Source organism: Ananas comosus, linkage group 16, assembly GCF_001540865.1.
Source record: "Ananas comosus cultivar F153 linkage group 16, ASM154086v1, whole genome shotgun sequence".
Taxonomy (NCBI): Eukaryota; Viridiplantae; Streptophyta; class Magnoliopsida; order Poales; family Bromeliaceae; genus Ananas; species Ananas comosus.
The window spans coordinates 7,339,437-7,358,797 of NC_033636.1; the positions used below are offsets into that span (position 1 = coordinate 7,339,437).

Here is a 19,361-nt window from a genome sequence, read left to right on the forward strand (position 1 = left end):
ATCAAATCTGATGCAAATTTTATAGAAAATTCTTTTCACTATTTAGAGTAAGATCAGTATTTCTGATTTTAAATTTAAGTCTTTTATCATCATTTTTTATGAGATTTTTATTTTCAGCCGTTTATTTTTAGACTACTTGTTTGATAGGTAAATGATACCGAAAAATTATGAAATTTAGTTTTCAAATCAATAGTGTAGATCAAGTCTAACGGAGTCGATCGTCGACTTGAAAATCGTATCATTAAAAACAAATTGGTAGTACGGAGATCTCCGTGCTACCGATAGTATACCAGCCAACTCTATATATATATATACTGAATAAAATATTTATACATACCGGCATGACAAAATTTATTAATACTATTATTCATACTTATTAGAGGAAAATACTATTTTTCCCTTAACAGTTTTTTTTGGTTTGTTCAATTTAATTTAAATTATTTTATTTAATAATTTAAATTTTTATTAACTTGTGAACGTGATTGTATCTCTTCTTTCTTAAACTGGTACGCAACGGTCCTTCCCGCGTCCAGCGATTCAAATTACCCGCCCTTTTCCCATCCACCCATCAAGCCATCCATTTCCATCAAGATTCCATCTCAGCCGTCCATCACTCCCCCTCCTCTTCCTCCCCTTATCAACCCCTACCTCACACCCCCCACATCATCACCTCTACTTCACCAATGAGCTCATCAATGCCCGAAACTCATTCGACCAAATGCCCCAGAGAACAATTTCATCTTTCAACACCCTCGTCGCCTCCCACGGTCGCAGCGGCCGCGTACGCTCGGCGGTGGAGCTCCTCTCCCGGGCGATGTCTCGCGGGCTTCGGCCCAATTCGTTCACCTTCGCGCCCGTCGTATCATCTCTGCTTCTCGATCCCCACTGCGGAAACCAACTCCATTGTTTGATCCTAAAGTCCGGTTTGATCCACTCCGATGCGTACGCGGCCACGGCTTTGTTGGGTTTCTTCGGACGGAGCCGGAGACTCGACGATGCAGTCAAGCTGTTTGATGAAATGCCTGCTAAGACGGTGGTTACTTGGAATGTCGTGATCTCGATGTTTTCCCAAATGGGTTTTGTCACTGATTCGATGCGCTTCTTTAGGGAGCTAATGATGAGTGCGATCGGGTTGTCCGAGTGTTCGGTTCTGAGCATCTTGTCCGCTTTTCGCTCTTTAGATCGCGCACGGTCTGTAGACCAAGTTCGCGGGCTCACGATCAAAACCGCCTTGGATTCGTTCGTAGTCGTCACGAATTCTTTGCTAAATGCATATTGCAACTGCTGCGGAGTCCATTCGGCCGTGAAGTTGTTCGACGAATTGGCGGTGAGAGACGCGGTTTCTTGGAACACCATGATAACGGCTTTTGCTAAGAGCAGTACGCCAGAGAAAGCTGTAGAGCTGTTCTTCGTGATGTCGTCGGAAGGGCTTTCTCTTACGGAAACGACGTTTACTTCTGTGCTAAATGCTTGTAGCGGTTTATGCGTACCCGAGTTTGGTAAGATCATCCATGCAAAAGCCGTCAAGCGCAATCTCCACACAAGCACTTTTGGGGGAAGTTCACTGATAGATTTCTACAGCAAGTGCTCTCTCCGAAACGATGCCCGCAAAGCGTTCGACGAAATTTCCGAGAAGAACATTGTCTCTTGGAATTCTCTACTTAATGTGTATTCCGATGAGGATTCATGTGCCTCCTTGGGTGTTTTAAAGGAGACGTTATGTTTTGGGTTCAAACCGAACGAGATCTCATTTTCTTCAGTGCTTAGGACCGCGTCATGTTTGGTCCTACGGCAGCTGCATTCGTTGGTAATAAGAATGGGTTATGATAACAATGACTATGTTTCGAGCGCAATCATAGCTTCATATGCTTCTAACGGAAACGACTCCGATGCATTGGCTTGTGGATCGGCGTTAGATTCGCAACTCTCTGTTGTCGCTACAAATGCTATAGCCGGTATCTATAATAGAAGCAGCAGGTTTCAAGAGTCAAAGGAGCTTCTCCTCCGTCTGGAAACTCCGGATGTGGTATCGTGGAATGTTCTACTAACTGCTTGCGCTCGTAACGGAGATTATGCTCAGGCATTCGACTTGTTCAACCACATGCGAACTTTAGGGCACTCCGTCGATAAGTACACGGCCACCAGCCTATTGAGTATTTGTTCAAAGATTAACAACCTTAGTATGGGAAAGTCGCTCCACGGGCTATTGGTTAAGACCAATGCGGGATCTTCTGACACATTGGTCCACAATATATTGCTAGATATGTACGTGAAATGTGGTAGCTTGGAGTGCTGTGTGAAGGTGTTTGATGAAATGGACGAAAGGAACCTCATCTCTTGGACGGCCGTGATCTCGGGGTTGGGACTCCACGGGCGACCGCATGAGGCATTGATATGGTTTAAGAGGATGGAGGAAGAAGGATTTGTGCCGGATAATGTTGCTCTCTTAGCGGTGCTGTCGGCCTGTAGACATGGCGGGCTGGTGGAGGAAGGCCTGCGGTTGTTCGAATGCATGAAGGCTAAGTACCGGGTCGAGCCTGAGATGGATCACTATGTTTGTGTGGTGGACTTGCTGTGTAAATATGGGCGGCTTAGGGAAGCCGAACTTGTGATCGACGAAATGCCGTTCCAGCCGAATGCAGTTATATGGCGCATGTTCCTTCAAGGATGTAAGAGATATGGCGTCGAAGCAATTGGAGGATGACCGGCATCTCGAGGAAAACTCGGTTGGATCACTTAAAGCTTATCAGCAGTTTGAATTGTTCGGGCCGAATACTTGAGACCCAAGTTCGGTCTTGAGTTTGAGAGGATCGTCAATGGCGACTTTGGCCTGGCATGAGCTTCTGCAGAAATGCTGTCTTGGATAGAGCTTTTCAAGAAGCACCAGCAGCTTTTGCATTGAAATCGCATTTTCGACAGCGGCTTTAGTAAATGCTTTGGGGACAGGTAAATCTCACACAAATTTTATGATCATAAGATGAATCTAGAAATAATATGATTGAGCTCGCAGAAGATTTTGTAATGAAAAATTCGAAAATAATTGTCCTTTGCACTGGTTGCTCTATTCATCCATCCAAATCAACATTTAGTTCATTCACTTCTACAACATCTCTTTGACATAACTACTGATATTTCAGAATGTTTCACTTGTATCTGCAGGAAAATAGACTCTTCATTCAATTCATGAACAACAACAACAACAACAACAACAACAATAGTGGAATATAGTTGACAATAAAACTAGGAATTACTCTCCCGCGATGTGCAAAATTTCTTGTGCTATTCTACTGCCTCTGCTACTGAATGTTTCTTTCTCGCATCAGTGCTTCTATTTTCTCGACGTCCTCGGGTGTGTCGACGCCATGAGCATCATGATCAACTTTGATTACCTGAAAAAATGTAATAAAGAGGAAAAAACTGACTTCATTCCATTCATCAAGTAGCATAAACTGCAAACAAATTTAGTATCATCCAACGGTACAAGCTTTATGACCAAGTTAATTGCAAGTGTAAGCTACATCATCATCTGTTCTATAGAAACACAAAAGTCACGCACAGAGATGGTTTCTATCCTTAGACCACTAGCTGTCACCACCACTAATTATTTAAAATTAACTCTTCACTGTGACTACCGACCGTGCCTAGTGCAGTTAGCAGAGAACTTGATGATTGATAACTGCGGTCCCAAGTTCAAGCCTAATTTCTTTACATTTCTGGTCGAGTTCAATATCTGAAAAAAATGAATAAAGCGGATAGCTTGCTACCTTTCTCTAAAAAAGAAAAAAGGCATTACCAAGGTCCTTTTTTTTCACATTTGATCTCGTAAAAACCAAAAAAATCAAAGTGTAAATAAATAAGGACTTTGTGAGTATGAGATTTGGGCCCCAAAGTTACACAAGACAATGAGGGAAAGTAGATTCAACAAATTTAACGAAGGTGCTATATACATTTGCCCTGCTATACACAATAGAAGCTATAAACAAATTAAATTCATAAAATAGGACATTTGGACCGACCAAAATAAAATTACTGATAGCAATGGAAAAAATAGATAAGGAAAAGACTTGCTTCTGGCCAATACTTTAATCATATAATGAAGTGTCTAGAATTACCTTCATCTTGTACCCATTCTCAAGAACTTTAAGTTGCTCCAGGTCTTCTTCTAGTTGCAGAGGAGTAGGCGGAAGTTGCGGATATATCTTTAGAAATTTGGTATCATAGCTCTGGACAGATATGACAAGATTTAAGTAGGAGATAATATCACAGCACAAATTTTTGATGCGATATATTAAATAAACATCGGTATCCATGAGTACAAGAGATACCTGAATACCCAAATGAAGAAGGTACGGGAACTTAGGATTAACTTTCCCAGACCTGAAAGATTCCAACTAATGAAATATAACAAAATGAATGGTCAAAAGAACCTCATACATAAGAACGGAAAAGTAAGTAACCATCAGATACTCACTTGTTAAATGGGATTAGCCCCCTTGAGAAGTAAATTGCATACCCACTGTTGTTTATAACACACTTTACTCGATTCGGGTCAAATGCATCTTCAGGTTTCAGTGCAGTGACAGCTGTGCTGAAAACAGCATCAGGAGCTCCCTGCATCCCAAGACTATAACAACATTACGTGCCCCCCATAAAGTGAAAAAAAGAGTCACAACGTGTTGAATATAAATATTAAAAACACCGCTCTTAGGTAGCTTAAACTTTTAGAAAATAACGATTGTTTTATATAATTTAATACGACATGAGATCCTGAGTTCGGGTCCTGTCACACTCCTACTGGTATTTAATTTCCTCCTATATAATTCAAGCCCACATCTTGGGTTTATCAAAAAGTCTCGAGCCCAGACGTAAGGGGTAGTGCTGAATATAAATATTAAAATACCGTTCTCTGGTATTTTAAGTTTTTGAGGAATAACAGTTGTTTCATATAAATTAACATAACGAATAATAAAGGGGAATGCAGGAGACCATAAGACTAAACATAAAAATAGACAACATTCTAATATTCATTTTACTTGACAGAGAATCTTCTTGTACCAAGATTTGGAGAAGTTACTTGTAGAGAATACAAAATTAAGATTTTTCACATAGATACAGGAATTTGGTTCTTGCTTACTTGACAGAGAATCTTCTTGTACCAAGATTTGGAGAAGTTACATGTAGAGTACAAAATTGAGTTTTTTCACATAGATACAGGAATTTGGTTCATGCCCTGGTGATTTCAAATAAACGGAAAGATCAAAAAATATTTGCCAGATTCAGCTAGCTCCAAAAAACCTAAGTGCTTCACCGGCCACAACCAACATCCTGTTGACTTATACCAAGAAAAAAAAAATCTCTATCTATCACATTGAAATAAATAGACAATTGTTGATTAGCTCATGCATAAGTACAACCTGCAATGCTCTGACAATACCATCTATAATCTCTGGTTCAATAAGTGGCTCATCTCCTTGAATATTGACAACAATATCATAAGTTTTGCCAAGTTTTTGCAGTGCTTCATTACAACGTTCAGTTCCTGGAAGTAGCCAAATTTCATCAGTGCATGTAAATATAAGCTCGGATGCTTTTGGACAATTAATCTAAAAAGTGTAGGGCAAGACCATTTCTGCATGATTCTGATGTCATTATCACATCAGCTCCAAATCCTCTACAACATTCTGCAATTTTTTCATTATCCGTCGCCACAACTGAGACAAGAACAGATAACTTAGTGAAACAATAAATATAATAAATAGATATAGTGGGAGGCTCTCTCACCAGGCATTACAACATCTACAATAACAACAAAACACATACAAACAAGATTACTGAATCATAAATTAGGTAAATGATCTTGTTACATGTATAATCTTTTCCAATTGTTCAGAAGGATGTAATACTTTTGGGACAACGAATAATCAGCCTGTAGAATAGCCATGGAATAAAGAAATGATTGACCAAGGGATTGCAAACTATAATTTCAAGTCTCAAAATAATGATCAAAAGTTTCCAATGATTATGCCATCAATGTACAAGAAATATCTAGTTTCCCCATAATACTAATCGGCAAACTAATCAATAGTTATGTTAATTTAAACGAAGAGCTTAATTAGCTCAATATAAAAATTTCAGACTTCATCTCAATTATCATTCATAAACAGATAGCTGTGATAGACAGATAAACAGTCCAACTAACAGTAATTCATAGTATCAAAAATTTAAAAAGCAAAAAAGAGAAAAAGAGACACAAAATCACCTTTCACTTACCAACATGGTCAAGAGTGGAAGCTAACTTGGCTCTCTCCCATGTTCTCTGTCAAATTAAATGAAGAGTAAGTGAAGTAGAGAAACTGCAGCCTATGTAACCAGAGAGCAAATGATATTACTACTACAACAAAAATAACGACATGAATTATAAAGGGGTCCCACTAAAATAAGTAATGCATATTCCACCGCTAACATAGTGCGGCACCAACAAATCATTTCAAAATAAGTACTTCTAATTAGCAAATTGCCACATTATCAACACTCACATGATCAATCGGATCACATTGGACGTAAAAATAAAACAAGGTAAAAATGTACAGGGACCATCTCAACCACAGGCCATATTGAAATAGAGCCCTTAACTAGTTTTCTTTTGATTGACAACTCGTCAACTTTTAAATCGTTTTAATTTATTTTCATCAAAAAATTGGATCTTTTGGTAAATTCAATGGTAACTCGGTTAAATTTAACTATTGTAAGCACATTTTTAACTGATGGAACTACAAACAACTGGATCGAGGATCTCTGACAGAGAAGCTTGATTTCAAAGAAGCTTTCAAGCATCAAAATCTTTCCCACTTCGGGTGATGTATTAACTTCAAGGACATGAATGGCTTAGTCTTTGTTTCATCTTGTTTTGAGCTATCGATCCATTAATTTTAACAAATCCCAATTCCATAAAGAGGAACTACTCAGATCAAAACAATTAGAAACATAAAGTTTACAGGCCTATTTCAAAATGGCCTATAGTTAGAGCTAGGGCTATAGTTAGAGTTAGGGGGTGGAAACAGTTGAATACAGCCGAATTTTTGACAAAACTACAACCCCATCCATCTTATTCTTCGGATGCAAATTCGGATGCAGATATGGGTCGGATGCTAAAATTTCGTTACTATATCCGCTAAAAACGAATTCAGATTCAGATATGAGCCGGATTTGTATTCGGATAAAATATATACTAGTATGTATATATAAATACGATCTAAACTTAGCGCAAATAAGACACATAATGCAGTTAAAGATTCATACTTGTGTTAAAATTTCGTATACCTATATTTTATTTAATAAAATTTAATATTTTAACAAATATAAATGCAATTTTAATATGAAATTTATTGTAGAATAAATGAAGAACACAATAGAAAATCACTTTATCCCCCCACAATGTATATTAACATCTCGTATCACTTAGGGGTGAAGGTCGAATATGGTTGGATTTTTTAAGAAATCATTTTCGCATCCATTTTTTTTTAAAAAAAATTCGGATGCGAGTCCGAATACGAACATGTGTCGAATGCTAAATTTTGACATCCATATTTGCATTCTATCGAATCCGGGGTCAGATTCGATCAGAGTTTATCCTAACCACTTTCACCCCTAGTTAGAGTACATTATTACCATAAGAACAATGCAAATTCCTCAATTCCCACATCAAATAGTAGAAACGCCCTACTCTCAGCCGCGTCCCAGCATCTTAAACCCAGTTCGCAAAAAGACCTAGAAACAAGCTCAGATCTACGAGAATAGGCATGGGATTAGAGGAGGGTGCTACCTGGATCATGGGCTTGCCGAGGATGCGGACGAGGGGCTTGCCCTCGAAGCGCGAGGAGGCGAAGCGGGCCGGGATGATCCCCACCACGCGCCTCCGGAGATTCCGCGACCGCCGGAGATAGAGCGCCGCCGCCGCGGCCGCCGCCGCCGCGCCGGCGAGGACGACCACGCCGTGCACGATCCACGCCCTGCTCGTCTCCGATCCCGTCGAATCCGAGGACGACGAAGCGCAAATCGTCATGGCCACCACGGAGAGCAAGGGGGGGGGGAGAGAGAGAGAGAGAGAGAGAGAGAGAGAGTGAGGAGGAGGAGGAAGAAGAAGAATTTAGAATTTATTTTTTCTTTTTCTTTTTCTTTTTCTTTTTATTTTTCTTTTTTTCCCCAACTGAGTCGGTGCAGGGTCTACAGTATCGTTCCGTTTGGGCCGTTTGGTTCGCCGTTCGCGGAAGCGACGGTAGGAAAATTACAAAAGTACACCCAAAAAAAGGTGGATTTATACTTTACACTCCTCAATATTTTAATATTTTTTTTAATATATATATTTCTAATATAAAAACTAATTTGATAAAATAAACATACAATCTTGACTCTTAGGCCGTTAGACGAAAGGTCATAAATTTAGAAATAATTGTTTATATACCCCTCACAAATTTCAAATTTATCTTTACTTTTTTTTATTTTCAATATATTCCTAATATATTCTTTCGTTATTCAAAAACACCCGCAGTTACTACCCATTAAGTCATCTCGGATTAAACGTAAGTTAAATATTTACCAAAGTTTAAAAACAATTAAATTACCTTAACTTAAGGGCAAATAAAAAAAAATGATGATAGTAGAGGAATATATTTAAAAAGATCAAAAATTAAAATACTTCTCATTCTTATGTTTCTAACTTAAAAGCAAATAAGAAAAAGTTGATAATGATAGAAGGGTATATTTAAAAGGGTAAAATAGTAATTTTACAGAAATAACGGCTATTGCTAACAAAATTTAACTCCAATAATATATTTGAAATAATTTAGAATATAAAAAAATATATATTTTTAATATTAGCCTTCTAAGATGGGCATATCAGACAGTTGAAAATGTTTTAGGGGTATATAAGCAATTGCCCCAATTTAGGCTTTTTTTTTTGTGTCACGGTATTGCTCTTTTGAATATTTTTGGGGGACTATTATGCAAACGAAAGAATTTACAGGAGTATAATGTACTCATACATAAGAAATTCTAATGTTTTCAAAGGATCAATTAAACATCAACTACAGGTAGGTGCGCCGATTAAATTATATAAAAATAAATTTTGCTATACAAACCCACGCAAATTTAATTCTACGAACACGGACAATTCGATTATTCGAAAGGTATAACATTTTTCATAAAAGTATTATAACCAAAAAATAATAATTGTTTAGTACAGTAAACAATTTATTTTACAAGCAGCTGTGGTGGTGACAGCTTATTTTAAAAACGTCTAAAACTTTGTAATTTTGACGTAAAGCAATATTAGCTCCCAGGCCGTTTAAAATACAAAACAAAAAAGAAGAACAAGAATTGAAGGATCACTAAACAGTATAAAAATAAGTTATTTTTAAATAAAGTAACTTTGCATTGAGACAGATCAATTCTAGAGCTTAAAAAAAATATATACTCTAATATTTGAACATAACCATAACAAGCCCCAAAAATACACTTTTAAAGACTATTGTTGGCATATGCTAAACACAAAATTAAACTGAAATCAGTACACAGATTAGCAACTGATGTTAGAAGAAAATGACAAAAATCCATACTCATTGCACTTTTCAAATAGAACAAGCCCTGTAACAATATCAACTTCAAATCCCATTTTTTCGAGGTAAGTTGCATGGGCCATATTCTTGCATCAGTTGTTTCAGGGCACATAGATTGCAATAGAAAAATACATAACACAGAAATGATAAATTGATAGAGAGACAATAGAGCGTAAAAATGCAGCAATTAAAACAGAAAATGGTACAACAGCCAATGCTAAAATTGATGCATTACCTAGTAGCATACTTGAAATGAAATCGAATCACCTTCTTCGAGGGATTAAGGGAAACAGAATTTCAAGATTGCATTTCCTCTTCCATCACCAAAGGAAGAGAACACCATTTTGAGTGCAGTATATATTCTAACTAAATATAAATTAAAAAAATGTCTAAAATACAATGAATATGTCACAGCCTTTACATAATGTTGCTGCGACCACCGGAATACAGTGAGCGACAACTATGTTCACGCAGCAGCATATCAGTTTGATTGACATGGCAAAGACCACCTGCGATGTTCTTCAGCTCTCTCAACTACTGTCATTGCCAAGCCCGCAAGGTGATGCTTCTGCATCATCTTTTAACCATTGTTTGCAGGGCCTACGAGATTATGCGCATAAAAGCAAGAAATTAATCACATAGCATTACTCACCACCGACTACTGTTTGAGTTACGAGGAAGACTTTTCGTTACTCTCTCATAATCTCGAGATCCCTTTCCGTGCTTCTTTATCTTCTTGACCTTGTTCTCTCCAAGGCTACTCTGTGAAATATCCTTTTTCTCTCTTTTACTCGACTTCTGACTCGATTTCGAGGGCCTTCTCTTTCGAGAGGGCAGTACACTGCCATCCTCAGCATGTAGAGTTTCCCTTGGCAGTGGCTCATCGTCTGTCAGCTGCCAATTGTAGATCACGTTGTTTGTGTATGTGAATTGCTGGGCTGTCGGCTCGCCTGCTCCTCGAAGCAGGTTGCTGAAGGTGAGTTCGCCGTTTTTGCCACCCTTACGATTGAGGAGAATAGGGTCTGGTCTAATTATGGTGCCGAGAATGCTCCTATCCCATCCTAGGCTTATAATGCTGCTGGCATCCGTTAGTGCTGCGTAGGCCATTGAAAAGGCTGATTTCACCTGCGCAATCGATTTTGGAGGAGTAACTCTTAACTGAGGTCTCATAAACACATTCACATGCATGCATAGACACACATGTGGGCACTCGCCCATGGAAAGGTACGGACACAGATATATACAAACACGTGCACATGCATGTTAACTTATTTTATTCCACTCGCATGCACCCACACCGAGACGCACACACTAACAGGCACAACAAACATAAATTTATTAGTAACCAGGTAAAAGAAGCTACCTTAAAGTAGTTGTAAGAGTTCTTCCCAATATCATTCTCTGGTGCCTGACTCATTTAGAACATAAATAAAGCAAAATAAATTTCTTATTTTTTGAGGATGCTGGAGTTCAAAGAGAATATATATCAGAAAGGGCAAGAAACTTACCTGCGGATCCTGAATTGAGAGAAGATACGGTCGATCTGAATTCATAAATCTGCAGAAATGAACATATAAGAGATAAAAAAACAAGAGGGGAGAAAAAAAAAGAAAAGAAATATACATAAGAAAGCTCACGTATCTATGGTGTATTTCCATCTGAACTAAGTAGGCTAACAAAACAGATGATGCATCTACTCTTCAGCCTTTGCTTTCAAAGGAAGTGATAGGATAGTTCAATAACTATAACTACTGTCAGTATTGTAGAAAGACAGAATATAGGGATGTAAGTTACCAAAATGTGAATATCATGGGGAAGAGGTCTAGGAGAAACCTATTTCCAAATAAGTTGCTTTGAGTAATCTGGGTATACATCTAAAGGGCAGTTTGGTCTAGGACCACCTATTACTAAATAGATGCTCAACTTACCGCTAGATACACTTTAATGTATTAGCAGATAGTCGAAAAGCTTTAGTAGCCCATACAAAATATTCTTCTAAAAGTTTAAACAATGATGCGATTGCCCAACGTCATCCGCAGCTTTACTGTGACCTAAATAATTCAAAAACTCTATAAAGGTTCAACAATTGTCATTAACAGTAACAAAGTACAAAGCAGCAACATGATAAAAAAGTGTAAGAATTCTCTACGTCCTCTAACACAACCAACAGCAAAGCAAATAGCCGTCCTGAATCTATGAACAGAGCATTCGTATAATACACAAACAAGAAAAGACCATTTATTACCAAAAGCAAGCACTTGGAGAAAACAATGTTATCATACCCTTTGTTACTTTTCAAGAAAAATGTTCTTTTTGAGTTGCAAGAGATGCCAACATCCCAATTGTTTAACTTTCGTCCGTAAAAATCGAAGAAGTGGACCTGTTAAGCAAAGAAAGAAGGATAAACCAAAAGATGACCCCGAACACGCGGACTTTTCCACAACTGATCTAAAAAGCAATGATGAGTAAAGGAGTGAACATGCGAAACAATGTCATTTAAAAATTAATTATCTATATTTTTTTCGAGCCTTGCCATCCTTAGTTGTGATCTACCAACCACATACTGTAAGAAATGCTTCATGATGATCACAATGTAAATGTTAAAAGGATAAACTTTGCATTGCATGTAATATTAAGTCATCCACATGGCACTGCAATATTGTTAACCAATCCAAAATTTTGCGCAACTAAAAGCGTTTAAAGCCCAAGCTTTATGATGCATAGATACAGCAGTTCGTTGAGATTTTCTCAGCTGCACAGGTGTGAACAGCAAGGGCACAAGCCATGAAAATATGGAACAAAAAATCACGTAAATGAGACCATGGTATCTGAGGCCCACTACATAGCAGTTAAAGTATGATCTAAAGAATCATTGCAAGCTTAGATTAAGGAGCACACTAATTGGCATAAAAGCTTTTCTAGTTTACATTCATTGATCTAAATCCCAACTTTTAAAGGAATACGCTTTCCAGCAAAGAATATGTAAATACAACTTGATCATCGCTCCCCCACTTTAAATAGAGAGAATAACTTGCTCTACCGTTTCCCTTTAACTTCCATAGTTGACTTTTCTATAGGAAGAAGAGCACTGATAGATCATTAAATGCAGGTTTAATCAAACAACAAAACCTAAATATATTATACAAGAAAGGAGTTTCATACAAGAAGAATTCCCAAATTCTGCTCCTTGGATTGGTGATGACTATGTAAATCTTGTCCTCCCCATTGCATCTGAAACCAAGAAATTGCCACCATAAGGATGGCTGGAATAAATATATAAAATGATTTCCAAAGCAAAACAGAGAACATAGTCCCATTACAGCTACACGATGAATTTCCAAATTATAGATTCCATTGTCCTACAATACATCCTTTGACTTTAGATGCCAAGAAGCTAGAACAGAGTTGGTTATACTGAACTGACTACTAGGATTCGGTCTCAAATTAAAACAGACCTATCCAAACCCCCGGTATGAGAGAAACCTCATGGCACTGGACTGACCAAATAGCAGCAGCCCATTAGACATAAGAAGCACAGCTACTTTACCTGTAGATGTGCTATTAGCATTGCAAGAAGACCATATGAACCAATGCCACCTGAATAAACCTGCAAATAGAACAAAGCAACATCATAATCTGGCACAGAAATGCTGCAGGATCACCTTAAATCCAGAAAAAAAAAGATTTACATTAAATACTGGGAGAAAAAAACCTCATTAAGTTCTCTTTGCTGAAGAAAAACCTTCAGAATCAAACACAAAGGCCGCAAAGGAGGTAGCTTCTCCACAGCATCCTGGAATAGAAATCACAATGGACTCAGTTAACAAGGCATGCCCCTAATTTTAAGCATCACGACTTCAACATAGATCTTTCAAATATATAATGTTTTTCTGACAGTGTAAACTAATTCACATCCACAATAAGTTCCAATTACTGTGATTGACCATCAGGGTACGTTTTTTTTCTGTAAAAAGGGAAAAAGTTGACAATGGTTTAGATTGTGTACGTACCTTGATGAAATCTGCAGCCTTTGGTCCACCGTCAATATCAAAACTGGAAATTGAAAAAGAAAGCGTTAAACGAGAAAGTTAACTAAAAACTGACAAATCGTTGTAATCATTGTCAAGATAAATTATATGAACTTATACATCAATGGCAGTTCGGCTCTAACAAACATGATAACTCAAATGTTGTTTTATACAAATAGAATGCAATAAATAATGTCAATTAATGAATTGGACTTAGACACCCAAAGCATATTGACAATCATCATTTGAAAAATACTAGCGAAGCACATGGTGGGCCATCCAAAGTGCCAATACATTGAATCCAATATAGTTGGATTATCTCCAAACAGCATATCACAATTCAATTAGTTTAGAAATTTGATAACAGACCCAAGGAAGAACCATAGGTTTTGACAGAAATGAGTTCAGAATGAACTTAAGTTCGTATTTAGAAGAAAATGCATCCACATGGTTAACACACCATCTATACTGGTGAATCTATTTAACCAGTAGGTATTACTTACACTATAGTTGAAATACTTCAATTGATGGAATCTGTTCATATGATGCAATTTGCATTAGATTAGGCCAGTTTACAATTTTTGAGTTTTAAATTTTTAAATATTTAAATTTTGAATTAAACTTTAAATTAGTTTGTTAGGATAACTATGGGCTAATTATTAGGACAAGAATGAGTCATTTTAAAGTTATTTTGTAAATGGTTGTTAAACAATAACTTGTTTGGTAAACAACAAAACTTAATTAAGTACACAACTACATGACATGCCACCACATACAATGATCCAGGAAAGTACTAACACTCCAGCAAAGAAACTTGTAGAACGTACACCATAAGTGAAAATGAACACAATCAGAAGTGTCTAAAGCTGAAAAAAAATTGATAACTAGTTGGTACTTCTAATTCAGAAATGTAAAAAAAAAATTAACCTGATATCAAAAGCGATCCCACTATGTTTTTCCACAAACTTTATTATTGGCACACGAGCCTTTGCTATAACCTAGAGAAAACAAAAAAGCTTTCCAATAATACTCCGAAGGATAAAAGAGCAAAATTCGACTTAATTTGAATTAAATGTCAAATATAGTGGCAAAAGTCACTACCTGTATCTTCTTAGCAATGCTTCTCTGCGATAACGCTCTAGCAAGTGCGTAAAGACCAACTTGTGGAGTCTTAACCTTTGACTCTATAATCACAGCCTATACCAATCATGAGGACAAGTCAAAAATGCTAAAACAATAAGCACATCAAATTGCATTGAAAAAATCATGCATGCTAAGGGATGCTGCTGCTGCTAGAAGTGCTATATCTAACAACATTGCTTAATATATGCAGAAGACAAGTCTTAACTTTGTTGTACATGAAAAAGATTGTACTAATAGAACTGCTGACACAGAAAAAGCTCATATAGATTGAGAAAGTCAAAAATGTTTCACTTTAATTAAGGAATTGGAGCATTTCAAAATGTCATGCAAGCTGACAGTTTTATCTATTATCGGACATGATTTCATGAGACATAAATAATAAGTTGCATTATAGCCGCATAACATAGAAACAAACAGTAACTAAGGAAAGGCCACTTAATGGACTGGTAAATCTAAAAGATCAGATGTACTTGCATCGATATCGCTGGTCGGAAGATACAGGCCTGTCCTAAATGATCCAAAAACTTCGACCTGCACAGCAAAAGTGACAGAAGGAGCTAATAATGAGTGGCAAATTATAAAAATACAAGAAACCGACAGCAAGCAAAAAATTCATCCCACCTTACATTGAGGCCAGATATGTTTGATGACCTCAAAAACGGAATGTACAGCAGCAGCACGTGAAGCTTGTTCTTCAGGAGTTGGTGACACGAAGACACAAAAATCAAGGATCTCTGCAGTAAAGAAATAAAATTTCATGCTCCAACCAATGTCACAATACATGAGTACCTATTCAACCATAAAATAAGCAGTCACTCACTATATTAAGACGTGCACAGGTCAATAACTCATATAGAATGTTCACATGAAATTTTATAACTTCAAATTCAAGTATACAGTTCATGAGCTTAATAATCTAAAATATCATATGTTATCCAAATGGTCTAAAGGACTACATTTACGAAAGCAAATTTTTTGACATAGTAATGATTGCGGCTAATGACGGAATGGAGGACTAGCACTGTGGGATAAAGATTATGAGGCGGCACTATCTCTAATTTTGCTTCAGAGGCATCATGCACACATCATCTAAGAAAAATAACTAGTATTCAGCAGTAATAAGGTCGGTATCATCCTATTGTCCTGGATAGGCAATACAGAGTGATATAGTAGTAGAATGATAGCATTGAAAAGATGTACAGGTTCTTTAAAATTTGGGTACATATCACAATGGCAACACAAATTGATAGATATTCTATAGATGACATCTCATAACCAACGAGTTTAGTAAACAAATTTCTCCGATACAAACAGAGATAGTTTCTATACACCTTTAAAACTACAAAAACGTAGTGCTATAATTACTTCAATAAACTTTGCAAATTCCACTTTTGATTTGATCTAGGATTAATTCAAACTAAAAACTACACCCTTTCCAATTACTTTCGCTCTGGTCCATAGTTCTTGAGGATCAAATAGGATAAGAGGAAACCACAAAACCCTACTACTACTCAATCACTTCCCTAATCACCCACTCTCTCTAGCATTACCTTTGTGGAGCTGGAGCATGGGGCTCTTGAACCGGCACCCGGCGCGGAACCATGCGCGCTCCGACGCCGCCGCCGCCGCCAGAGGGGGCTCCGGAGCCCGCGAGCTCGTCAGCGCCGGAGACGGAGGGATCTCGTCGCGGATCGGGGTGGCGGTGGCGGAGACGTCGAGGGCGAAGAAATCGGCGGCGGGGGCGTCTGCGGCGGGGCCCGCCGCCGCCGTGATCTCGGTGCGGAACACGGCGTAGGAGCCCGCGGGATCGGGGTAGGGATCGCCGGGGGCGGGGTCGTCGGGAGCTAGGGTTAGGGCGGGGAGGGTTTCGTACACGAAGCTCGGGGTCCCCTCGTCCATGGCGTGTGCTCTTCTCCTTTGCAGGGAGCGCACGAGAGAGAGATATAGAGAGAGAGAGAGAGAGAGAGAGAGAGGGGGAGAAGAAGCTACGGATTTAAGCGGTGCGGGGTTGTTGTACTAGGGACTCCCATGGTGCGCGGCAGATAGAGACCGTTGGATTAAACCCTCCAAGTAATCCTGGCCGTTCGATTATGGACGGTTATGATTGCACGTTTTCACGCGGAAACGGACGGTGGATTCGGACTGTTGAATATAATATAAATAATAAATAATAATTTATATTATATTACACTTTCGCTCCTCAAAGTATGAGCACGTGACGCGCTGGTCCTCAAACTTTATTGTGTAATAATATCTAACTCAAACTTTTAAAATTATGGGTAAACTTCAAATACCCCCTGTAGTTTCACACTTTCTCACTTTAATACCTTGTTGTTTAAAGTATATCAAGTTAGCCCCTGTGGTTTCGCACTTTTTCACTTTAGTATGCTGTGGTTTAAAATGTATCAAGTTAGTACCATGTTGTCTCATTTTTCTCTTTTTATTATTCATTTCACTAATTTTTTTCGTTAAATCGGTGAGAAAGTTAAAACTAAAGTGTACTAAAATGAATATTCGATAAAGATATCTGAAGTTTTTTCTATATAATTTAACGAAATATTAACGGGAAAAAAAAATCAGTGACAAAGTTAAAACCAAAGGGTATTAAACTAAATATTCGATAAACCTAGGTAGGGTATTTAAAGTTTTTTGTATATAATTTAACAAAATATTAACAGAGGAATCGACGAAAAGAGAAAAATAAAACCATGGAGTACTAAATTGATGCACTTTAAACTATATGGTACTAAAGTGAGAAAGTGCGAAACCACAGGGTACTATATTGATACACTTTAAACCATAGGGTATTAAAGTGAAAAAGTGTGAAACCATAGGAGTGGTATTTAAAGTTTTTTCTAAAATTATTATAATTAAGTTCTATAATTTAATTTAGTTGATCAAATTTTAATATATTGATAATGTGAAAGTGACGTAATATTTTAATTATTATTGTTTCATTAATTATATACCGTTATATCATTTTTCTATTAATAACACGTCAGCATTTAGCCAATTAAAATTGGTTGTGCAACTTAATTACAACACTTTAAAATTAAAGTTTAAGGATCAAAGTGTCACTCGCCACATAGTATGAGGGCTAAAAGTGTAATTAACTATACTAAGGGGATGTATTGAAAATAAAAAAATTAATATTTACTTTTCAAAATTTCAAAAATATTTAATATATCTCTAATTAATCAAAATTTTCTTATTACTCATAAAAAATTTCTTTGAATATACCTATTTTTAGAATTGGCTATTAAAATTTAGAGTTTAGAAGAATACTTTAGAAAAGGAAGGATAAGTTTAAAATTTTTTGAATAATAGTAAAGAGTACATAAGCAAAGACCCTAAAAAAAAAAAAAAAAGGTGCTTTCGAAGCTTAAGCTTTGATTTTTGTAGGTAAACGCTATTTTTTATAATTTAAAACATATTATTGTAATATATATTTATAAATTAAATATAGGATAATATATCTATTAATAAATAGTATATATATATATAGGGACAATTTCAAACGTGCTCCTCAAAAGTTATAAAATATTATTGATACTCTTTCAAAACTATTGATACTATTTTTATTTTTATAAATTAATAAATTATATCAAAAGCACCCTCCATCACATGCATTAGGGCTTTTTTTTTGCATTTGGCCCCCTATTTTTTTTCACAACTAGCCTCATCAAATTTGTAATTATAAATTTGATTCTATTCCCGCAACACTGGTGCCACCTCAGTGCCACGCTAGATGAGTTGAACACGGTGAAGAATTTACCGTGTTCAAACACAGTGAATGATTCAGCGTGTTCCATATGTTCAAACACGATGAATAATTCACCATGTTCCATATTTATATTTTTCATATTCTTCTTTTTCAATACTTATATTTTTTCACAATACATATATTTGTATTTTTTTCAAACACGGTGAATCATTCACTGTGTTTAGACACGGTGATTGAATTACCGTATGCAACTTATTCCACTTTCCTTACTTACGTGGCGTTTATCTGGCATCCACGTGGCAGGAATAAGGCCAAAATTATAATTATAAATTTGGTTAGATTATTTGTGAAAATAAATTTTTTGAGGAGACGAAATGCCAAAAAAGCCCCCATGCATTAATAATTTTTGACTAATTTATCAGTAGTCATGTGTAATTTATAAATAATTGTGCAGTATCACGTGGGGTCAACAAATTTATTCTTTATCGAAAAATAACTCGATTTTGGATTATGATTCAATTTATGAAACTTAAGTTTTCCTTTTTTTATTAATATCATATGAGTCTCATGTTAACTCATAATAAGTAATTAATTTGAAATTAAAAATATGTTATACCTTTTCGTGAATCTATTTCTTTTTGTCTAAATTAATATATGATTTTTTTTATTTACTATTTGTATTGTATTTGTAATTTTTTCCTATACAAGGTTCGGGCAAGTGTGTACCTACGAGATAATTTATTTTTACAGACAACCAAACAAGTTGAAAACCATTTTTAGCACTGAAAATATTTTTTTTGCGTATTTTTACGACAAACCAAACACAACCTCTTGTTGTCGTAATAGTTTATT

The 19,361-nt window shown here is 36.7% G+C and overlaps 3 protein-coding genes across 6 annotated transcripts; 1 reads left to right on the forward strand and 2 right to left on the reverse strand.

Annotated features, from left to right (window-relative positions):
- On the forward strand, positions 518-3,103 carry LOC109722374 (pentatricopeptide repeat-containing protein At3g58590). The gene has a single exon (XM_020250422.1). The coding sequence runs from the start codon at positions 719-721 to the stop codon at positions 2,702-2,704; it is 1,986 nt and encodes a 661-aa protein (XP_020106011.1). The 5' UTR covers positions 518-718; the 3' UTR covers positions 2,705-3,103.
- Positions 3,030-8,131, reverse strand: LOC109722375 (3-deoxy-manno-octulosonate cytidylyltransferase, mitochondrial). Of its 2 annotated transcripts, none has more exons than XR_002219458.1 (8): positions 7,823-8,131; positions 6,271-6,316; positions 5,625-5,711; positions 5,415-5,539; positions 4,472-4,611; positions 4,326-4,391; positions 4,113-4,223; positions 3,030-3,389 (listed from the first exon to the last, which is right to left on the reverse strand). XR_002219458.1 is itself a non-coding variant. In XM_020250423.1 (8 exons), exons 1-8 carry the CDS (start codon positions 8,060-8,062, stop codon positions 3,297-3,299), a joined length of 894 nt encoding a protein of 297 aa, XP_020106012.1. In that variant the 5' UTR covers positions 8,063-8,122; the 3' UTR covers positions 3,030-3,296. The 2 variants fall into 2 exon arrangements, 1 of the variants encoding a protein (XP_020106012.1); XM_020250423.1 differs by having other exon boundaries at positions 4,326-4,377; positions 7,823-8,122.
- Positions 9,748-16,761, reverse strand: LOC109722362 (non-canonical poly(A) RNA polymerase PAPD5). Of its 3 annotated transcripts, none has more exons than XM_020250399.1 (13): positions 16,336-16,757; positions 15,407-15,519; positions 15,260-15,316; positions 14,744-14,839; positions 14,570-14,640; positions 13,625-13,667; positions 13,327-13,407; positions 13,162-13,221; positions 12,777-12,845; positions 11,897-11,994; positions 11,123-11,171; positions 10,978-11,022; positions 9,748-10,739 (listed from the first exon to the last, which is right to left on the reverse strand). In XM_020250399.1, the coding sequence occupies exons 1-13, from the start codon at positions 16,682-16,684 to the stop codon at positions 10,263-10,265; spliced, it is 1,608 nt and encodes a 535-aa protein (XP_020105988.1). In that variant the 5' UTR covers positions 16,685-16,757; the 3' UTR covers positions 9,748-10,262. The 3 variants fall into 3 exon arrangements, with proteins under 3 accessions (XP_020105988.1, XP_020105989.1, XP_020105990.1); XM_020250400.1 differs by having other exon boundaries at positions 15,407-15,574; positions 16,336-16,462; XM_020250401.1 differs by lacking the exon at positions 11,897-11,994 and having other exon boundaries at positions 10,598-10,739; positions 16,336-16,761.